Source organism: Notothenia rossii, assembly GCF_949606895.1.
Source record: "Notothenia rossii genome assembly, chromosome: 7".
Classification (NCBI taxonomy): domain Eukaryota; kingdom Metazoa; phylum Chordata; class Actinopteri; order Perciformes; family Nototheniidae; genus Notothenia; species Notothenia rossii.
This window is the reverse complement of record NC_136905.1, coordinates 47,756,706-47,778,769: the sequence shown is the minus strand read 5'-3', so window position 1 is coordinate 47,778,769 and position 22,064 is coordinate 47,756,706. Positions and strand designations below refer to the sequence as shown.

General features: G+C 43.2%; 2 protein-coding genes across 3 annotated transcripts in view; both read left to right on the top strand.

Moving 5' to 3' along the window:
• LOC307045909 (uncharacterized protein) overlaps nucleotides 1–22,064 on the top strand; it is a 600,354-nt gene that overhangs the window by 361,283 nt on the left and 217,007 nt on the right. The gene's annotated exons all lie outside the window — the stretch shown is intronic.
• On the top strand, nucleotides 1,542–22,005 carry dio2 (iodothyronine deiodinase 2). The gene is made up of 2 exons (XM_079641493.1): nucleotides 1,542–2,865; nucleotides 19,606–22,005. Exons 1-2 carry the CDS (start codon nucleotides 2,464–2,466, stop codon nucleotides 20,194–20,196), a joined length of 993 nt encoding a protein of 330 aa, XP_079497619.1. The 5' UTR covers nucleotides 1,542–2,463; the 3' UTR covers nucleotides 20,197–22,005.

The window sequence follows — 22,064 nt, the reverse complement described above, 5'->3', positions numbered from 1 at the left end:
CTGCACCCTGAACATCCCAGAATGGCGTGCCACCCTATTACGTTATGACAACATCACCCTATTATTTCGATGATTTTGATTGAGATTAATAGGGATCTGACTACATTAATTATGCAGGATTTTGGTTTAGTGTTTCTAACAATTGCGGGAGGTGGGGGGGGGAGGGGGGCTGGGGGTAGGGTCAAAAACCTATATAACACACTACAGGAGAGGGAAACCCTCAAAGAGCAGAATAGGGCCTCTTTAACGACAAATAAATGCTGTCATAACATGAACGAAGATATGCAACATCGGCCGTAAAAAGTGATGAAAAGCTAGTAAGGTTATCTGACTATTACACTTGAAACCATGTATGCCTCCAGTAATTTAACTTCTGAAAAGAAAACCGAATCAATTTAGATAATGAGCACATTTCTGTCCTATGGCCTTGTGAGACTGACCGTTGAGCGGCCCGACCAAGCAAGGAGGCAGAGGCAAAACGTCCCAAATACAACCCGGTGTGGGCATTTATTAAAATCATGTGCACAACACTGCACATAGTTCACAGCCTGAATCCTGCTGTTCTCCCTGAACACATCCTGCAGCCACAAAGATCTCACACCACCTTACAAACAGGAAACACAGAGCCTAAATGCCCACAGACTAATCAATCAACAAGACACAGGTGAGGGGGGAGGAGACAACACACGGCACCAGGTGCACAAAATCAGCAGCAACAGACATGGGGGAATGATATGTCAACTTTACACAGTGGTAACTTGTACAATTAATGCAACTTAACGTCATGATTTTCACACCCTCAATATACCATTTTCACCCTGATTATTCTCAACCGCTGTTATTCTTACACCAGCATAAATACTTTCTGCGCTCTCGCTAACTCCCCTATCTTTTCAGGCGGAGCCGAGGACCCGACCAGCACCTGCCAGACGACATTCCAATCAATACGGTTTAATCAGTTAATAAATACTACCTCAATAATTAGTATAAATTATGTAAAATGTGCAAATATGTAATGCCAAACTGTACTGTGCAATCACGCTAATAAAGTGCAAACTGGTCACTCAAGTGCTGAGTGACTTTATCTCTGCAAAGGGAAGTTGTTTCATAAAGTGCAAACTGTTACATTACATTACATGTCATTTGTTAGACGCTTTTATCCAAAGCGACATACATACTCAATACTGTGGGCAATCCCCACAGGAGCAATTTGGGGTGAAGTGTCTTGCCCAGGGACACAACGACATGCTGACTGCAGTTGGGTTTGAACCTGAGCTCCCCTGATCTGAACACCAACGCACTAGACCGCTGCGCCACACACCTCCCTCCCTGTTCACTAAAGTGCCCGAAGCGGTCAGTCCACAGTGACAAAGTTACCTTCGTCACTGGCCTTGAGGTGGCAGTAGTGCTTCCATAAACTAAAGGTGGGGCATTTATAGAAAAACTGTAAGAAGCACCTATTCATATTTAGACCAGCAAGTAGTCCAATGACATTCTTGCTTATATTGTATTTGCATACCTATATTTATGTGTCATGCTGGCCGATTACATATTCAGCCTTATTTTGTAAAAATGATGGGGGATACAATAGACTTGGTAACAAGTCAAACAAGAAACCTACATGTGAATGTAGAACAAGGACTATACTGTATCACAATGTTAACAGTGCACTTACACAAGGGAGGGATTTCCTCATGGTCAGTGTTCACCAAATAGCACACTTTTAGCAAACGACTCCAGGGTTGTTCCCTCTGGACATCTTCCAGACCTGAGACTTTAGGACGTCTCAGTCCTGGTGTTGTGTTAAAGTCTGTTTCTCCATTGATTTGTGTTTCCCTTCACAGCATTACCTCTAACTCAACCACTCCTCTCTTATACCTGACAGCTGACACTAACACAATATTTACCTAAGCCTTATCACAAGGTCAGCACTAAAAAAAAAGTATTTAAAAGGAGCAACGGACTTCAATGCAAGATATGATATTGGTGCACCAGTTCACTTTTCAATAATGACTGTGTGGATTATGTCTACCTAATCAACATTTATTGCTTTCAAAAAAGTGTTTATCTGTTTTTTTCTTGTTCTTTAATACCTCTGCAGTGCCCCGGAGGTGAGGTGGCATCTCTCCACATATAGAAGTGAGCATGTAGCTTTTTGGTCAGTTTGTATATCATTTAAATATATAACACAATAAAGACTTATTCGCTAAAAATGTTTCCTCATGTGGCAATATGCTTTCTAATAAAAAAAACAAGATGTATACATCTCAAATGTTTTTTTCCCCCACAGGCACAGTAGAATTACAAATTGTTCAGAGAAACCTTTACACAAAAAAGAAGAAGGAAAAACCCAAAGTGGAGCTGCAGCTCAACCCGAGGGAGGGGGGGAGGAGGGTATTCACTGTCTACATCTGACGTCAATCTTTCTACAAAGATAAGCCGTGTGGCTTAATATGAAATATAATGTTCGCACTTATAGGACGAGTTATGGAGCTCCAGCCTCCTCGTGCAGCTGCGAGCACACAGAAGGGGGACACAGGCACGCTGAACTCTGAGCGCGCACGGAGCCTCGCGCCGCTGGAGGCATGCAGGGCACGCTGCAATAGTTGTACTGCGGTCGGATACACGCAGGAAGACACCATGGGCATGGCGAGTGAGGATTTGCTGGTGACCCTCCAGATACTGCCCGGCTTTTTCTCCAACTGTCTGTTCCTCGCGCTCTATGACTCCGTGGTGCTGGTGAAGCGCGCGGTGTCGCTGCTCAGCTGCTCGCGCCCCGCGGGCTCCGGAGAGCGGCCCCGCATGCTGACCTCCGCGGGGCTGCGCTCCATCTGGAACAGCTTCCTGCTGGACGCATACAAACAGGTAGGGGCTGATCCTGCGGAGTCCCAGGGACCTGAACCCATCATCAGACACTCACTGTGTTTCAACTTCAGGAATATGCCACATGACGTAGTTTTACCAAATACTGTGTGTGCGTGCGTGCGTGTGTGTGTGCGCGCGTGTGTGTGTGTGAGTAACCCAGGCTTACTGTTAGTTATCCATATGTTTCTGTCTCTGTCTTCGTACAACCAGTGTGTACGCAGAATAAATACAACAAGATAGAGCTTTATTCATTCTAAGAGATATAATACAAATTAAGGGCGTAGGAAGTAACACGTAAAACAGTTTTAAATAGAATATCAGTACAAGACATTTAGTAAAATACAAAAGTAGGGTCAACAACATTAAAATAAAAAAGAGTAAATATATAAAGTGCATAATTAATTAGGTCAATTCACTTAAAGGTCTCCTATTATACTCTTTATTTACTATATATTATAGGTCTCAGATATATACAAACATGTATCTGAAGTGTTTGTCTGAAACACCAAACAGGTCATTGCAGCATACCTCGGTTGTTGATTGGCTAATACACAACCCCAAACATATTTGGCACAAAGTGGCAAAATCTGATTTTTCAGATCTCATTTTCAGACAGGTTTTTATATAAATGGATCAGGACAAAAAAGAGGGATAATGTTTTTTCCCAAACTTTCAGAGTCTCTTAACACAGAGGTGTTACCTTTAAAACAAACCATAAATGTTAATGAGAGCAACTTTACTGCAAGAGTAGATCAGTTATGATTTAGCCAGTTATTTTCCATGCATGCCCCTCATAAGTGAAGGACACCAGACAATGGTCTATTTCTAAGGCAAGTTTTGAAAACATAAAAATCATTGGAGGAGATATATAACTCTAAAATGGCCAATCATTAGACCCTAAATGTTATCACTCAGAAAAGTATTCAAACGGTTCCCAAGGTGGATAGATCTGCAAACGCTCTGGGGGGGCAAACGGCTCCGTGTGTACGCCTCTATACGATCATTTTCTGATAACGATGAAATAGCCCCGCCTCCCTCTCCCCACGTCTCCCTACGTCTCCTGCTCAGAGATCAGCTGCTGGGCTGTCAGAAGAGGGGGAGGAAAAGAGAGGCTCAGTTTATTATTATTATAATATAGAGTCGTTATCAATTTGTTTTAAAGCTCAATAAATAACAAAGACGACATCCCATTTCCCCCCCAGGGGGTGAAAAGGTTTGCGCGAACTCAGGGTCGGCTCTAGAACAAATCGAATGGGGGGGAAATCATTTACCAAGGGGGGGCACACACTGCCGTCAACAACCAACACACAAACACCAACGCAACTTCAATTTAAAAAAACATGCTTTAAAGTTTGTTGTCTTTCACACACATTGCAGGGGTGTAGTGCTATTTTATAGCGCACCTATGACTTGTGCATACATGCACGGTTATGGCACAACCACCAAAACAAAAACATATGGACATAGGCCACCATATAAAAAGTGTACAAATGTATTTAGTATCCTATCCATGTGAACATGTTTTAGGTGGGGATGGACCTAACCTCCTCTAGGAGGGTCTGGGGGCATGCTCCCCCGGGAAGATTTTTTTTCAAATATTGAAGTTGAATGCATCAATCTGATGCACTTTGAGAGCAAAATGAAGAGATCTATGCCTACATCTCTCAGCATCCATATGAAACAGATCTGTACACAGATTTACTTTATGGATATTTTACTAATCACTCCCCTTTTAAACTGTATTCTTGTGTTACTGTCCTATAGTATTTCATACCCGCTTTTCATTTATTCTTTAATAACTATATGATCATATAAAGGTAGCCTATTCCTCGCAAATACTTGTTTACATAAATGGGGACCAAACCGTTTGAGACCCACTGAGATAACCTACACTAAAGTTAACTATCTAAACACAGAGAGAGTCCTTGGGTATCATTTGAATTTCCACGATTCTGATTCTACTTTTCGAGTCCGGTTCTTAATCGTTCTCAATTCCGATTCTTTGAGGGGAAGGGTAAAAAAATGATACATGCTTCTTCCACCAAAAAAAATTACATTTATTCGAGAAACTTTTACACAGGTTTGTTACGATTCCAGACACTTAGTATGTAGGACCCAACTGCAAAACCCGGGAGACAGATGTAAAGTATTTGTTGGATACTTTATTTTCCATAACAGCAAAAATGAAAACGCTCACATATTGAGGATTCAAAAAACCAAAGAGTTCCAGCAGCATAGACCTTACCGTGACAATAGACAAGATGAACTGACACTGAACACTGGGAGACAGGGGAATTTAAACAAAGGGTAACAAGACACAGGTGGGAATAATCAGGGAATTAGACATACCAGGGAACTAACGACAGACATGAAAACACAGGGAAAAGAGACACGACAATATACAGGGAGGAAAACATGACAAGGAGAACGGAAAAACACGACAGCAAACACCCAAACCTAGACAGACAACACTAAAACCCGTGACATAAACCTGGGGGTGTGACAGAACCCCCCCTCAAGGGACGGATCCCAGACGTTCCAAAAAACAAAGTCCAGCAGGGTGGGTGGAGGGGGTCCGGAGGACGGGTCTCGGGCGGACGGCCCGGGGGCAAGATAGAGACCATGGATGGGGTCTCGGGCGGACGGCCCTGGGGCAAGGCAGAGTTCAAAAAGGGGTTCTTGGGCGGACGGCCCGGGGGCAAGGCAGAGTTCAAAAAGGGGTTCTCGGGCGGAAGGCCCGGGGGCAAGGCAGAGTTCGAGGAGGGGCGAAGACCACAGCTCTCAGGGGACCGGGCAGGAGCCGGTGTTGACCGGACAGGAACCAAAGCCGGTGGAACGGGTGTTGGCAAGATTCTCCACGGAAGAGGACAAGGAGTTGGCAGGACCCTCGGCGATACAGGTGATGTCGAGGCCTCCAACGAAACAGGACATGGGATTGGCAGGGCCCCCGGTAGGAGAGTAGTCGGCGGGACCGCCAACGGGACAGGACACAGGGCCGGCAGGACCCCCGGCAGAAGAGTACTCGGTGGGGCCTCCAGTGGCACAGGACATAGGGCTGGCAGGACCCCCGGCAGGAGAGTAGTCGGCGGGGCCTCCAGTGGCACAGGACATAGGGCTGGCAGGACCCCCGGCAGGAGAGTAGTCGGCGGGGCCTCCAACGTTGACTTGAGAGGTGACTTGAGAGGTGACTTGAGAGGGAACTCGAGAGGTGACTCGAGAGGGGACTTGAGAAAAGACTTGAAAGGGGACTCGAGAGGAGACTTGAGAGGCAACTCGAGAGGTGACTTGAGAGGTAACTCGAGAGTGGACTCGAGAGGGAACTTGAGGGGTGACTTGAGAGGAGACTCGAGAAGGAGCTTGAGAGGAGACTTGAGACGGTTGGTTCGCCAACAGGACCAGAGGGGCTGGAGTCGGCTGGAGAGCCAACAGGAGACGAGGTGCTGGAGTCGGCCGGTACGTCGACAGGACTCGGGGAGCTGGCGTCGGCTGAACAGCCAACTGGAGACGAGGTGCTAGAGTCGGACGGTACGTCGACAGGACTTGGGGCGCTGGCCTTGGCCGGTACGCCGCCAGGACTCGGGGAGCTGGCATTGGCCGGTAAGCCAGTCCTGGAGCCGAAACCATGGGTACTGGGGCCGGCCCTGAAGCCAGAACCATGGCTGTAAGGTCCGGTTCTGGAGCCGGAAACATGGCTGTAAGGTGCGGTTCTGGAGCCGGAAACATGACTGCTGGGGTCGGCACTGGAGCTGGGACCATGGCTGTAAGGTCCGGTTCTGGAGCCGGAAAAATGGCTGTAAGGTCCGGTTCTGGAGCCGGAAACATGACTGCTGGGACCGGCACTGGAGCCGGAAACATGGCTGTATGGTCCGGTTCTGGAACCGGAAACATGGCTGTAAGGTCCGGAACTGAAGCAGGGACCATGGCTGCTGGGGCCGGCACTGGAACCGGAACCATGGCGGCTGGGCGCGGAGCGGAAGCCTGGACCCTGGCTGTGTAAGCCAGCTAATGGAGTATGGAAGCATGGATGCATGGGCCGGCACTGGAGCATGGAGGCATGGACTCGTGGGCTGGTTCTGGAGCAGGGACCATGGCTGCTGGGGCCGGCACTGGCGCCGGAACCATGACTGCTGGGCAAGGAACCGGAACACGGATCCATGGCTGTGTGGGATAGTACTGGAGCACGGTACCATGGCTATGTGGGATGGTACTGGAGCATGGAACCATGGCTGCTGGGTCCGGCGCTGGAGCCGGCACCATGGCTGTTGGGCGCGGAACCCTGGCCTTGCGTCTTTTAGGAGTTTTTTGGAGGCTTCGTGGACCTCCAAACGCCAGACCAGACCCCAAGAAACGGTCAGAAAATGAGGACTGGCTCTCAGGGCTACGTGAAAAAATCCTAAGCCACTCTGGCAACAAGCTCCAGAGCCAGGGATTGCGAGCAACCTCCTGACGTGCCTCCTGTAACGCAGACTCTCTACCCCGTCTAGATGAGGCGCCTTTCCATGTATACAAAGTATACTCCAGAGAATATCCAAGACGTTCCGCCTGTAGCATCAAAAGGTCTACTGGGTCCATTGTTGGTCAGTTCGTTCTGTTACGAATCCAGACACTTAGTATGTAGGACCCAAATGCAAAACCCGGGAGACAGAGGTAAAGTATTTATTGGATACTTTATTTTGCATAACAGCAAAAATGAAAACGCTCACGCAGTGAGGAATCAAAAACCAAAAGAGTTTCAGCAGCATAGACCTTACCGTGACAATAGACGAGACGAACTGACACTGAACACTGGGAGACAGGGGAATTTAAACACAGGGTAACAAGACACAGGTGGGAATAATCAGGGAATTAGAGACGGCAGGGAACTAACGACAGACATGAAAACACAGGGAAAAGAGACCAGACAATATACAGGGAGGAAAACATGACAAGGAGAACGGAAAAACACGACAGCAAGCACCCAAACCTAGAAAGACAACACTAAAACCTGTGACATAAACCTGGGGGTGTGACAAGGTTATTTTACAGTAATATTCACATTAATCAGTCTATATTCACTGCTATGTAACTGTAACCTGAGAACCACTGAAGCTACAACAGTGTAACAGTCCAACTTTTAAAGGAACCCCCCCCATTTAAAAACAGTTCTTGTTGAGAAAAACAAGCATATCTGCCTTCTCAGGCATACCGGGAAGAAATGTTTGAACATTTTAAAGTAAAATGCTTCAATCTCCACTTTAAGCAGAATTACTAGAGACTTGATCTAGGGGGTACAACTCTAAACACCCATATGAAAAAGATCGGTTTACATTTTAATAATTAAATAAGTATGTGAACATAACCAATAACCTACCATAGCCAATAAAAAATACATGTAAGATATTTAATTTTTGTTGTTCATTCATATCTTATTTTACTATTTTATTTAAGCATATTTTTTTATCTCTCCAGTTTAAAACGATATGTCTGGTTTACTGTCCTATAGTATACTTTGGAATGATTTCAAACCTTTTTTATCCCAATAATTATAAAGTAGTGCCTTGGAAATATGTGTTTACATACATTGTGATCAAAACGTTTGAGACCCACTGAGATAACTTCACACCTGCCTTGTATAGTCCGGTTGAGTCTAACCCTGGTGCATTTGGCCGCTTGGTGCGGTTCATTTGGGTCGGTGTGAACACAATTCGAGACCTCTTAAGTGAAATAAAAAACCGGACTCTGGTCCGCTAAAATAGGTGGTCTCGGAGCGCTTGCTTGCGAACTCTGGAGCCGTTCATTGCTGGTGTGAACGCAGTCCGCACCAAAACATATCTTCAAAAATCTTTAGCGAAAGAGTCTTTCAAGACATCCGCGGTTGTTTAGTTAAAGAGTAAAGCAGAATTAAGTGTTGTACAGTGTCGTGTAAAGTAAAAATTCCCCGTCAGCTACATAAAAGTAAGAACACCTGTCGTCGGTGAAACGCCCCTCCTTACTGCAGAACGTCTCTCATGGATAATGTGCAGCGGCGCAGTCATTATGGGGAAGGAGGGTTTCTGCCCGTTACCTCTCCGCTGTTTTCTTGTCGCTCTTGTCTTGTCAGTTAGAAAGAGCCAAACTGTATACAGTTAAATCGAACAGACTTCTTTGTGCAGATTTGAGCGTCCTTAAGAACGGTCAATAAATCCTTGACAGTGGTCTGTCTGTTCTGGATTGACAACGTGTCACGTGTTCTGAATTGACCAATCAGAATCGAGTATTCAACAAAGCCATGTAATAATGTTTTTTAACGGACGTTGTCTGATTATATAATCATATGCGCGGGCCGCTAGTGTCTGTTGATCTCCAGATTAACAGCAGCATGAGAATAACCTGCCGAAAGTGCCGATGCTCCATGGCGGAGGCTCCGCTAGAAATTGCCGGGATTTGCGTTTTTACCCCCTTAATGTCTGACCAATGGTTGAACAGCATTTCTGAGCACATGACTTGTGTTTAAAGTTTATAGTCCGTTTGAGTTTTGCCCGTGTGAACGCAAACCGAACCTTCTGAAAAATGAAACGATGTAACAAACTGTGGTCTGGTGCGCACCAGAGAGCGGACTATTATGGCCCATCCACACACAGGCATGAAACAAATCTTTCAAAGCTTCGCCCATTCACTTGAATGGGGTGACAGAAGATTTTTAATCTTCACCGAACTGCATTGTGGGGAGCGGAGCATGGCTTTGCAAGCATCGTGAGCATCAAAAGTTAAGCAATGTTCAACTTTTGATGCTCCCAATGCTTTCGAAGCTGGCATCAGCCAATCAAATCACGTTTATGCAAATCCCGTCAGTACAAGCGCTAGCCAATCAAACCGCGTGCAAGCTGAGAGAGCCATTTCCTCATATTCCAAACGAGAAATTACGGTAGCAAATCACCCGGTTCTTTACGACCAGAACTATTTACCGGGATACAAACCGGAGGAACAAGGCATGGAGGGAGGTGGCAGAGACAGTGGGTGAAACTGATTCGCCTGTTTGGGGAGTTTATATCCAGTTTACTTCGTTTTAACATTGCTATTGCTTTGTATGTCGGGGGCGGGAGATTCATGTGATTGGTTGTTGGTCGCGTTGCTCGCAAAAAATCGCCAAGCTTCAGACACGCCCAGCATCAAGATTTTTCAAGATTTTTTTCATGCCTGTGTGTGGACGGGCCGTTAGGTGTGAATGCACCCGTAGACTAAAGTGATCTATCTAAACACTCAGCTGTAGTTATCAGCCTCTCAGTCTGACTGGAGAGGACTCTCACTCCACATTATTGTAGAAACATCTTCTTCTAATATCCGTTAGAGCAGCTAGCACCAGATGCTAAGAACAACAGCACTGGTACTGGTGCACCCTCCCTCTCTCCCTCGCTCGCTCCCACGCTCACTCGCACTTTGACTGTGAGCTGCGGGTGCCAGATAAGCCAACATCCCCCATTTTCATCACTTACAGCGCCCATCGTACAGGGCATATGAAAAGTGTAACCGGGATGAAAAGGGTGTTACATTTACTTAATTATGAATGTTGTTAAATCAAGGCTGAAAATTAGGATGAGCACCAACGGTCAAAACATTTTTTCCCTCCACAGATCTGGCACCCTAGGCGAACATCTATAACGCCAGTGCGAGGCCGGCCCTTGTCCCAGGTTACGCTGTAGGAAGTGTAGGTACAACGCTACATTTCCCGCCCCGCCGCAGTCATACAGTAGGCTACGGAGAGCAGCGAGAAACATTTCCTCAGGCATCGAAAAGCGGAACCGAAATTCACATTTCTAAATGATGCCGTTGGAATCGAAATGTTGGAACCGGTTCTCGGTACCCAACCCTAGTCCTTACCTCACTGAGCTGAGGTTATACGATCCTCTCAGTCTGACAGGAGAGGACTCTCCTCCACCTTGGTGTAGAACCAGCCCTTTATATCCATTAGCATAGCTAGCTAACCAGATGCTAACAACAACATTCCACGTTACCGCTCGCGCACTCACAAAATCCGCTAGTGCCACACACACACAGAGAGCCGAGCTTGAATGAAACACAAAGACCCAGAACAGAGTTCCCGTTAGCCGGTAATTACCGGACTACGACCGGTAAAATATGCTGAAGACCGGCAAATCTAAATCTCTCCGGTCAAAGTGTCCGTTCAAAATTATTTCCGTTTTGCGCAATACCGCATCAGTTGCACAACTTGCACCACTTATGTGACAGACAAAAGACTATGTGACAGACAAGAATAGTCAATACTTAAGTGTAACACTTAATGTGGAGAAAGAGATGTCCTGTATGGGTTGATTGTGCGTTGATCTGTTGGTAATGCCTCTGGGTTCCGGTAGGCATGTAAACAAATGCATAATGCTGCGCTATACTTTGTGGCCTCACCCAGTTGCATAGCAACGCTTATTGTTTAGGTGCATTTTAATAAGCAGGTAGTCCTATCATTAGCTAGAACTAACTGGATCTGATTGATATGGACATAAACGCGAGTAAAGTCTAATCTGGCGGGAGAGAGAGATCAGCTGCTGCTGACGAGTCGACACGCAGCTCCGCATGATCACCTGCAGCGATGAGCGGAACAAAACAAACACTTCAGGTTAGAATATCACTCGTAGCTATTTTAATTACCTCTCAAACTACCGTAACTAGTTATAGATAAGTTTAGCTTTACTGTCGGGTCACTCATTACTGATCCGCGAGCTGCATGATACTGACGGGCTGTCAGGAGAGGGAGAGAGCGCTCCGTTTATTATTCCCGTGTTATTGTAAGTTACTGTACACTTTTGAATAGTTAATCTACTATGATTAGTTTGTTTAATATTGAATCATAGAAATTTGTTTTAAAGCACAATAAATAACAAAGAAGACCTTTGACCGGCACTTTTCAAATTTTGTCTGGAAGATTTAAACTTTAACGGACATGTTGACTGGCGAAAAAATATTCTAACGGGAACTCTGACCCAGAAGTACTTGTACTGTACTGTATATCATATTATTTTCGATGGCTTTACTGTATAATCAGTATAACAGATGAACAGATCGCCACTGGGCTTTCATCTAAACACACAGCCACGTAATGATAACAAAACAAAGGTCGGGGGTCATTGGTCAAGCAACACACCAATCAGAGAGCAGCAGTGAGCACACCTCAGGCTGTGTTTTATATTTGTATTCTTTATTTCTGATGTATTTCACACAACAAACTTTTAGTGGAAACGTTTTAACTTATATGATTAAAAAAAAAAAAAAACGGCAAAGCGGCAAGGCTTGCCCCCCCTGCGTTTGGGGGGGCACAGTAACTCATTTGGGGGGGCATGGCCCACGAATGATCCCCCATGACGCCGACCCTGCGCGAACTAGGTTCTAGTTCGAGATCGTTTTGGTGTGAAACCAAAATCCCAAGAACTATCGGCCTAGTTCCTGGGAAAAGTACTACGGTGTGAAAGTGCCTAATGTGTTGCACCTGTTCCTATTTGAAAACCTTTGTGATTATATTTACTTTACTGAGTTTGGCCATCTCATCAAAGTCCCCGCCTAATGCCTCATTCATGCAATGTCAGCAGAGTGGGAAAAAAGAAAACATCGGTTTCTGACTTCCTGCTTCATCCCGAGGTAGTCTCCCCACTTACATTGTTGTCAGGGTAGAATGAAGCAGGCAGGACCCAAATGCAGATTTCACAGAAAATACCTTTATTTCAAGGTTAAATAGTAACAAACAGAACTCTTCCCCGTGAACACAGTCAAAGACAAACAAGGATCTCACAAAGACTAACAGGAAAAAACTAACTAACAGGAATAATCCAAGAAACAAGAGGCAGGTGAGGAGGAAGGAGAAAATACAGAAAATACAGGGGCACCAGGTGAACACAATCAGGAAATCAGGTAGGAGGCAGGGACACGGGAAGGGGGGGGGTGCAGCACCCCCATCTGTTGGCGGAGAGTTGTAACTGCAACGCCAACAAGTTCACTAAACAAATCAATACAAAAGTTTTATTTTTAGTTACTATTTTTGAGTTAGCATTTTAGTGTAAGCAGTTAATAAAAAGCTTCACTAAATAATAAGAGAAAGATATAATGCGGTGTGCTTCTTCTGTTGCTCTGCTATAGAAAATAAGCTTGTCAGTGCAGACAAGATCAGGGATAGGAGTGTTGTGGAAGGAGGATTTAAGAACTGGCGAAAGGCAGGGGAAACATTTAGGGAGCATGAGAAGTCCTATCAACACACAGTCCGTCAACAAACTGGCAGCATTAAATACAACACCGATGAATGCACTGCTCTCACAAGCTGTTGCTAAAGACCAAATGACTGCATTTAATATGATGTTATTATACAGGACCAAAGCCCCGAATGTTTTTTCTGTTTTTTGCCCCGGACAATTCTCCCTCAATAATATAATACATTAACTGTGCTTTACCTGAACCTCATCATGAGAAGATGGCAGAAATGCAATTTCCGGTGTTCAGTGAATGCAACAGAGGCAATACACCAGACCAACCAGAGAGTTGCATGGAAATAAACGTATCTTATTGGCTGAAAGGTACCTATCCTGTGACAATGTTTAAACTGTCAGTCGGACTCAGAGTTTTTGAAGATGGACATAAGAACATTTTTTCTTAAAAAAAGACGACAATTCTCAAGTGGTGGCTCACACAACAGCCCCAGATCCACCACTTGAGCCAGGTAATCAAGGTATGTAAATGTCAGTAAACTTCCAAGTTATGCGAACATGTAAGCAAAGCATAAATTACAGCTACATTGACGTTACTTTGAATCGCGGGGGTAAGGTAAACCGTTTGCAAGTAGCTATAGCTAGCCAGAGATATTAAATAAACACTTTGTCATACAATCTAAATGTAATGTTTTTTAGCGTTACCTGGTGATTTCAAAGAAAGCTCTCTGGAAAATGTTGACTGTTCAACATGAAGCTAGAGGCTACCTTACTTTACACCGTTGATCCTGAGTTCTGTTGGTTAAATGTTTCATAGTTAGCTTAGCTAAGCATCAACCTAGCACTGAAATATATGGATGTTATGTGACAGTATTTCTGAGAAAAAGTCAGCTGAAATGGTGGCATAGTTGCCAAAGCTTTATGTATCGACAGCATGTTTGAACGTATTTGCAGCAGTAAATGTGGCTGTTTGGCCACTGACGTTGCCATAACAACACCTGAATTTAAATGTGCAACCTCTTTTTGAGACAGATTTTTGCATGAAATTATAATTCTTCTGAAATATATTCCTATTGACAGCTAGTTTCTATGTGAACATTATGAGATGGACAGCCAGAGAGAATAAATGAAAAACAGTTATCCATAGATCTCTTAATTTTGCTCTAAGTGGACCTGATTGATGCTTTTAACGTCAATATTTAAAAAAGATCCCCCTCCCACCGCACCCGCATGCCGCACCCCCAACTCTGACTGACTTCCCGCGTCCCTGGTAGGAGGGAACAGGTAGGAGGGAACACACAGACAGGAAACCAAAGACAGATCTAGACAAGACAAAACACAACACAGACAGATCGTGACATTACCCCCCCCCCCCCCCCCCTCAAGGGACGGATCCCAGACGTCCCTAAACACAAAAAGTCCAAAACATCCAGCAGGGTGGGTGGAGGGGGACTGGAGCAGGGACTCGGGCGGACAACCCGGGGACAAAGCAGAAGCCGAGAAGGGGGACTCGGGCGGAACTTCACTAAACATGGCTTCTCTGTTGCCATCTGGTGTGCCTCTGCCAGAGCAGCCTCTTTCTGCTGAACACAGGACGCTCCCCTCCACCTACCATAGCAGCAAGCCAAAGAAAAGGTAAAACTATGTAACTCCACCTCAAATGGATCATCTGCTGGGTTCATCTTTGGTGAAATCCTTCTGTCAAGGTAAAGCGAAGCAGGCAGGACCCAAATGCAGATTTCACAGAAAATACCTTTATTTCAAGGTTAAATGGTAACAAACAGAACTCTTCCCCGTGAACACAGTCAAAGACAAACAAGGATCTCACAAAGACTAACAGGAAAAAACGAACCTAAATGCACACAGGACTAATGAAAGAAACAAGAGACAGGTGAGGAGGGAGGAGAAAACACAGGGGCACCAGGTGAACACAATCAGGAAATCAGGTAGGAGGGAACAGGTAGGAGGGAACACACACAGACGGGAAACCAAAGACAGATCTAGACAAGACAAAACACAACACAGACAGATCGTGACAATTGTAGCCAGAGCAGATAAAACAGATTCAATTAAGAGACGAATGAATAAAACATAACGTCAATAAGAACAGATGATAGGTGTATGTTTTGAGTTGTTGGCCTGTCACGACAATACATTTTGTTGGACGATCAATTTTCCTGGAAATTATTGCGATAAACGATAATATTGTCGGCACCGCTGTAAGACCATTTTAGACCACTGACATAATGATAATATATAATAATAATTAGAGTACATCCTTTCAAACAGAACTTTTGCGCCACTGCACGCCGGGCCTGTTGAGTGGCCCGTCACATCTTTATGTAAACAAACGCGCATGTAAACAAACACGCATGTAAACAAACACGCATGTAAACAAACACTCATGTAAACGGCAATTTATCGAGGTCAGAAAAGTTATCGAGTTCATTTTATTGATCGTACGATAATTCAATGAATTGCTTATCGCGACAGGCCTAGTTGGCGCTCAGACTCTACAGGGAGATTTGTAATGGATAACACTCAACAGCAGCATGATGATAGGCTAACAATGTAGGTGTGTCGCTGTGCTATTGGATAGATGTGACCAGCTGATGAGAACAGCTGACAACCAACGGACAACCACAGACTCTGGATGCCATGAGGTGTTAAGGTTTAAATTGTGTACAATGCTTTTGTGTTTTTCCCCTTCAATTCTGAGAAACAACTTTTTTTCTCTGAAATGTGGAGCGCCGAAGAGACTACACGACCCACAATCCCCAGCTATTGTTGTGATGACGCCTGTCCGCTTTGCGACAAACCCTGTGATTAATCTTCAAGCTCTGGGATTTGGATGTTGGAGTGGCAGTGTGCCAAGGTTACGCCGAGCGTCAAGCTCTTTGAAATGGAACGAAAACCATGGCAGACTATTCAAAACTGGACTTGAATGCCCCCCCAGAACTACACATGCTGGCTATTGTGTTTCGCAACATGTTCTCTATGGCACGTCTCTAATGGAAATTTTAGTTTTAAAAGACCTTTTCTCCAAAATTAGAAGTAGACAGTAGCCTATTAAACTGTGTACAGCCCTGGAGGTTTAGGCGATAGGAAACAAATTGGTGTTTACAAATTTAAAACATGTAATTACTAAATGGGTGAAAATCGCTTGTATCCATAATGGGCAGCATTAATATATACCCACATGACAGCTCATTGTTACTTTGTAAATCTACTCCACTACAATTCAGAGGTTAACCTGGTATTTTTACTCCACTACATCTATTTGAGTTACTTTGCAGATTCTGATTAATAATGTGAAATATAAACAACCCTTAAAGCAGACTTTAGTTACACCTGAGTAAAATTCAGGGTAGGTGATTGTCAAGTGCCAACAATCAGGAGAGATATTTGATAGTTGGTGCTTGAGAAAACTACACATTTATCTGCAGATCCCTATAAGTATATTCATTACTCGTTATTCTCTACTAATAGTTAATTAAAAACTGTATATAATTGCTATTTTGCACATCCCTTTCAAGATTTCAAGATTTTCTAAGGTTTATTGACATATCATATACACAACTACGGTGCAGTTATGCAATGAATGAAAAACTTGGGTCACAGGTTCTTCAACAGTGCATTACAAGACATCTATCAATATGTGTCTATACCTCCACCATTAAACTGTCAAATTCTGCACATTTCTTATACTATCTACATACATAAGAGTATAATTAATGTGTATAATATCAGTTAAAACAAGTGCTTCAACATAGTTAAAATGGCAGGAAAGCAATATATTAGACATTAAGTACTTTATCAGGCTTAATATTTATCTGTAGATAGATACCCCCAAAGCTTTTTTCTTATTTGAAAGAAGATCTTAACCTAAAGTATTCTTTAATGTGTTAATAAATGTTAACTAGTTTGTCTGTTTTGCACATCCTCGTATTAATATCTTTGTGCATCCAGCACTAAACTGTATTATTGTAGAGATCACTTACAGTATCTTCTTGATTTTTTATATTCTATATTTCTATCATGGATCTTCTACTTTCCCCTATGAAAGTATGTACTCTTAATATTTTTTTCATTAAATAACATTATTCAACAAAAATAATTCAATAACGTGCTTTAACCACTAGGCTGTAAACACAAGGTACACACAGCATACTAATAATAACAACTCTGTATTATTAGTGTAGGACACTTATGTATGGATAACATCTGAAGATGTGTAGTTTTATTCATGTTTTTACATAATTTTACAGGATATTGCTATACTATTTCTCATGTTTTACTTCTACACATTAATATCTGATTTGTAAAACATCACAGACAGAAAGGCATATCCGTAATTTAATGGTAAGCTATTGAAATTTAGATTCCATAGATGTGTCTCCCATCACCCAAAACCCCTGATTATTCTCTCAACTCAGTATGTACATTCATATATTCAAAGAAAATCAGTTACATCTTTAAAAACGTGCATTGCGGCTAAAACATCCAATCAGCGAGCTGAGGATCTGTCCTACGTCTGTTTCCGGTATTGTTCCTGTAAGGAGAGTTCACATTTATGCTACATTGAAGGGTGGAATTGACTACACATCTTCAGAAACATAATTTGCTTCAGATATAACTCATAGCAAATAAAGTATAAAAATATAAGTAATAAAAAAATAAAACACTGGCATGTAATTTACATTAGAATAAATAGAATGGTTTGGAATAATAGATGAGAGTAAAATCTACGTCACTTTACAGCCCCGCCCACTTTTGGGAAAACCAACGCTGTCATTTGAACGGCGATCAAGCCTGAAGCCACAGAGATCTTCTGTTACTGTCCTTTGTTCTTAGAGGAAGTACAGAAACACGTAATTCTGGATTTGTTTTAATGTTTGAGGTGCAATAAACGACATAGCAGCTTTTTGGCATGTTAAAACTATTATTTTCTGCCTCGCTCATGAGAGTAACAGCTGGAGAAATTACAGCCTCGCCTACTGATTTCAAATGTGTGCTCTAAAATGATATTTATAAATGAATATTATCATTATTATAAGCAAGACAATAAATGGCAAAGATATGCAGAAAATAAACGTATTTGAGATACGTTCATAAGAAACGTAACGTTGGAGAAAATAAGTTTCTAGCTAAACGTAATTGAGAATGCAGTTTAGTTCTGTGGGAACGTAATTTTTAGGAGACAGGGTTGGACTTTTTTTGCATGAATTTATGTTTCATCCAATCACAGAGCTTGTTGACTTATCACGAGGTTTGTCAAAGCGGACAGGCGTCGTCACAACAATAGCTGGGGATTGTGGGTAGTGTAGTCTCTTTGGCGCTCCACATTTCAGAGAAAACAAGTTGTTTCTCAGAATTGAAGGGGAAAAACACAAAAGCATTGTACACAATTTAAACCTATCAATGTCGTTTAATTAACAAAGGTAATCTGGTGTTTTTGAGTTGATGAGTAGTGGAGATATCATTGTCAAATCGATCGACATTAAGGAGAATACTTACTTCCGGGTGTACAGTTCTCCGTTATCTAATGGGAATGGACGCTCACATTGCCTTTAAGAGCTGCCGACATAAACGGATGCAGTGCTTCCCTGAGTTTCAAATACCGCCGCAGATGGGAATACATTGCAATCAGTTGAAAGCTCTTTGCGTCCGTTTATGAAGCTGAAGGAGCCTCGGCGCGTCCCAACTGCACGCCACAGGACCCTGACCAAGCGTCGCTCCTGGACGTTTAGGCAGTGAGAGTGTGTTGCGCAAGTAGTGAAATATCAAATCAGAGACTTGGGATGCACCCAATCACACCAGGAATTGTGAGTGAGGATGCCTCAGGGGAGTGAAATGGCAGAATTAGAAATGAACTAAAGGCATAAGCTTCAGACTGAACTTCATTAAAACGTATTAGCTGTGTGAGGTAGACATCCATTATCAAGGGAAACTATATATTATATATATATATTGGATTTTATTCTGATGAATTGCATAACATTGAAAAAAGAGTTTGTTAAAAGCTAAAAGCAGAGCCCTTATCAATCTAATCTTGTCACAATCTTATGAAGGACCCAAATGCAGCACTCGAGAAATCACGGAGTATTGGTAATGTACTTTATTGGTAATAATATCAGAGCAGAGGGATACCGGATGATGTACAGGCAAACGAACCAGAGGACAGCGGGCATAAGGTGAGTCAGGGACAGGCAGAGGGTCAGGGAGCAGGCGAGGCGGTCAATGTAGGTACAGGCAGGGTCAGACTGCAGGCAAGGCAGGATAGTCCAAGGACAGGCAGGATCAGGGATCAGGCAGAGCAGGCAGGTCGGGGACAGGCGGGGTCAGAACCGGGTAGGCAATCTGGTAACAAACGCATGAAAGACTAGCATGAAGGCAAAGTATGATCTGGCAACGAGTGTTTGTCTGGTGAGGGTTTAAACACTGGCAGTGAAGCTAATGAGTGCAGTAGAGAAAGAGAGTGAGCAAAAACGTAGGTGTGGTTAACAGGTGAGATAGGTGAATGGAAAACTACTGGTGAATGATGGAGCAGACTGTGACAAATCTATTTGTATCTCCGTAGGTGAAACTTGGCTGCGAGGCACCCAACTCCAAAGTGGTGAAGGTGCCGGATGGCCTCGGGGGAGGCAGCAGTTTCAGTGATAAGACAGATGTGCCGTCTGGTGCCATGGCTGGAACCAGAGATGAGTGCAACCTTCTGGATTTTGAGTCGTCAGATCGCCCTCTGGTGGTCAACTTTGGCTCAGCCACCTGACCCCCCTTCATCAGCCACCTGCCAGCTTTCCGCCAGTTGGTGGAGGACTTCAGTGAGGTTGCTGACTTCCTGTTAGTGTACATTGATGAGGCTCATCCGTCTGATGGTTGGGTGGCCCCTTCTATGGGCTCCTGCGCGTTCAATGTCCAAAAACACCAGAACCTGGAGGAGCGGCTGGGGGCCGCACGCAAACTTATCGAGCACTTTTCCCTTCCCCCCCAGTGTCAGCTGGTGGCAGACTGCATGGACAACAATGCTAATGTGGCTTATGGTGTGTCCAATGAGAGGGTTTGTATAGTGCAACAGAGAAAGATTGCCTACCTTGGCGGTAAGGGTCCTTTTTTTTACAATCTAAAGGATGTGAAGCACTGGCTGGAACAGAGCTATGGTAAACGGTAGGAGTCATCAGACATGTACAGAGGACATATTTACATAAGAGACCAGTACGTTTTGTAGACTAATAAAGACCAAATTAAAAAGTCTATTATTGTGATATCATCTGCAACAAAGCTGTAATTAATTCAGTTACATAATTGTGGCTTACTTTTCAAATCAGTCCAACTTTTTGCCCGGCCGTCCACTTAAACTGGGATGAACACACACACATGTGCTAAAAAGTCAAATAAACTAGGCAATACGTTGATTCGGGGCAATGTATTATGACAGACAGTGTATGTGATTCATATGTATTTCTGCCCGCCTTTGCTTCTAAAATCCTGTTTGAAGTATTTTCTGTTGAAAAAAATAAAGGGCAGAAATCTCAAGTTACCAGTTTTTATCAAATTGGAGTTAATACTATTGATTGGAGATTTGATGTTTGTATTCACTGTCAACAACTTCATCTAATGTTTTAGGTTTATTTACCCCACTTCCTATAAGGATAAATGTTCATAAATAGATACTGCCCATTGTTGACCATCGAACAGCTCTGTAGTGTCCCCAACCCAAGAAAGGGTTTGTGTTTACTCTGTTGAATCAGAGTAGATTCCATGTAGCTTTTTTGACACTGATCCACACAAATAGAACAGTTGAACAAAATGAATTCCCATTAGCATTACTAATCAGCGGTGAATAATATAAGAAATGTATCAACTCTAATAAAAAACTGACATCCTGTCATTGATCATTTTAAATGTGCCCTGGGCAATACTGCTGTTTTTATTATCCCTCTATAAGGATGTAACAGGATCAATCTGAACATGCAGGTTTTTTTTGTCATGGGTCATGTCCGTCCTACAATACATTAAAACACCAGTGATGATTTAAGTGTCTCCTATAAAGTTGTCTGAAACAGCTCCTTCACCTCTGCATGCTTCATACTGCAATGCATTGATTTAAAAACAAATCGGAACAGCATTATGTTTTCAGACACACTTTGTGTTGCATAGTAGTATGTACACTTTATTATTACAATCTTTGCTAAGGATCCTTTTTTGATTGCATCAGAACATTAGCATTAGCTTATTACAGCTGTATTACTTCACACACTGCAGAATAATGTGTAGCTAGCAATAAATCCCTAAGATTGTATTGGCAAAGTGGTCAAAACCACTGACGGATCAATTTAATGTTAGATTAATTTCCAGGATAAAACATTTCTATCCAGAATACATGCATGGATTTAAAATGAGTGTACTGTTATGCTGTATTAAAACAAAAAAGTTGTTCTTTAAGGTTCAGGCATTATCTAAAAATATCGCCACAAGGTGGGAGAATGGTTCTTGATGTCCGCACTTTTCTTAGACATACATATATCAGGACCTTATTCAGAGTGCTTTGGACATTATTTTAACCCAACTCGGTTCTTCTTTGGGCTCGAGGTTATGAAGTGACATGTGAAGACCTCTGCTTGTCATGTTTTTTAAAGAAGGGTCAATAAAGATGCTTTAGACTTCCAAGAGTTTAAGTGATAGCATTTGAGTTCTATAGGACACACAGATGGTTTGTTCTGCTCGCAGTGACAGAGGTGTGCTGATGAAAACCTCTGACGAAAGAGTCCCTGACTCGGTCTCTGGTTGGATAGTGAACTGCACCTGGTCAACATCACAGAACCATTGCATCTGTTTCGTTGTTAACTTAACTCATGCAGACAACTGTCTTTCATGTCACCAGCTGCACTTTTTCATTCCTGCTTAGTGCAATGTTTAGATTGTCGAATAAGAAGAAAAGGAAAATAAATAAAGTGGAAAATAAAGCTGCTGAAACTGCTGGGTTTGTTGTCTTTATGTCCCAAAGAAATCACAGATGTTAGAAAATTGGACAGGTTT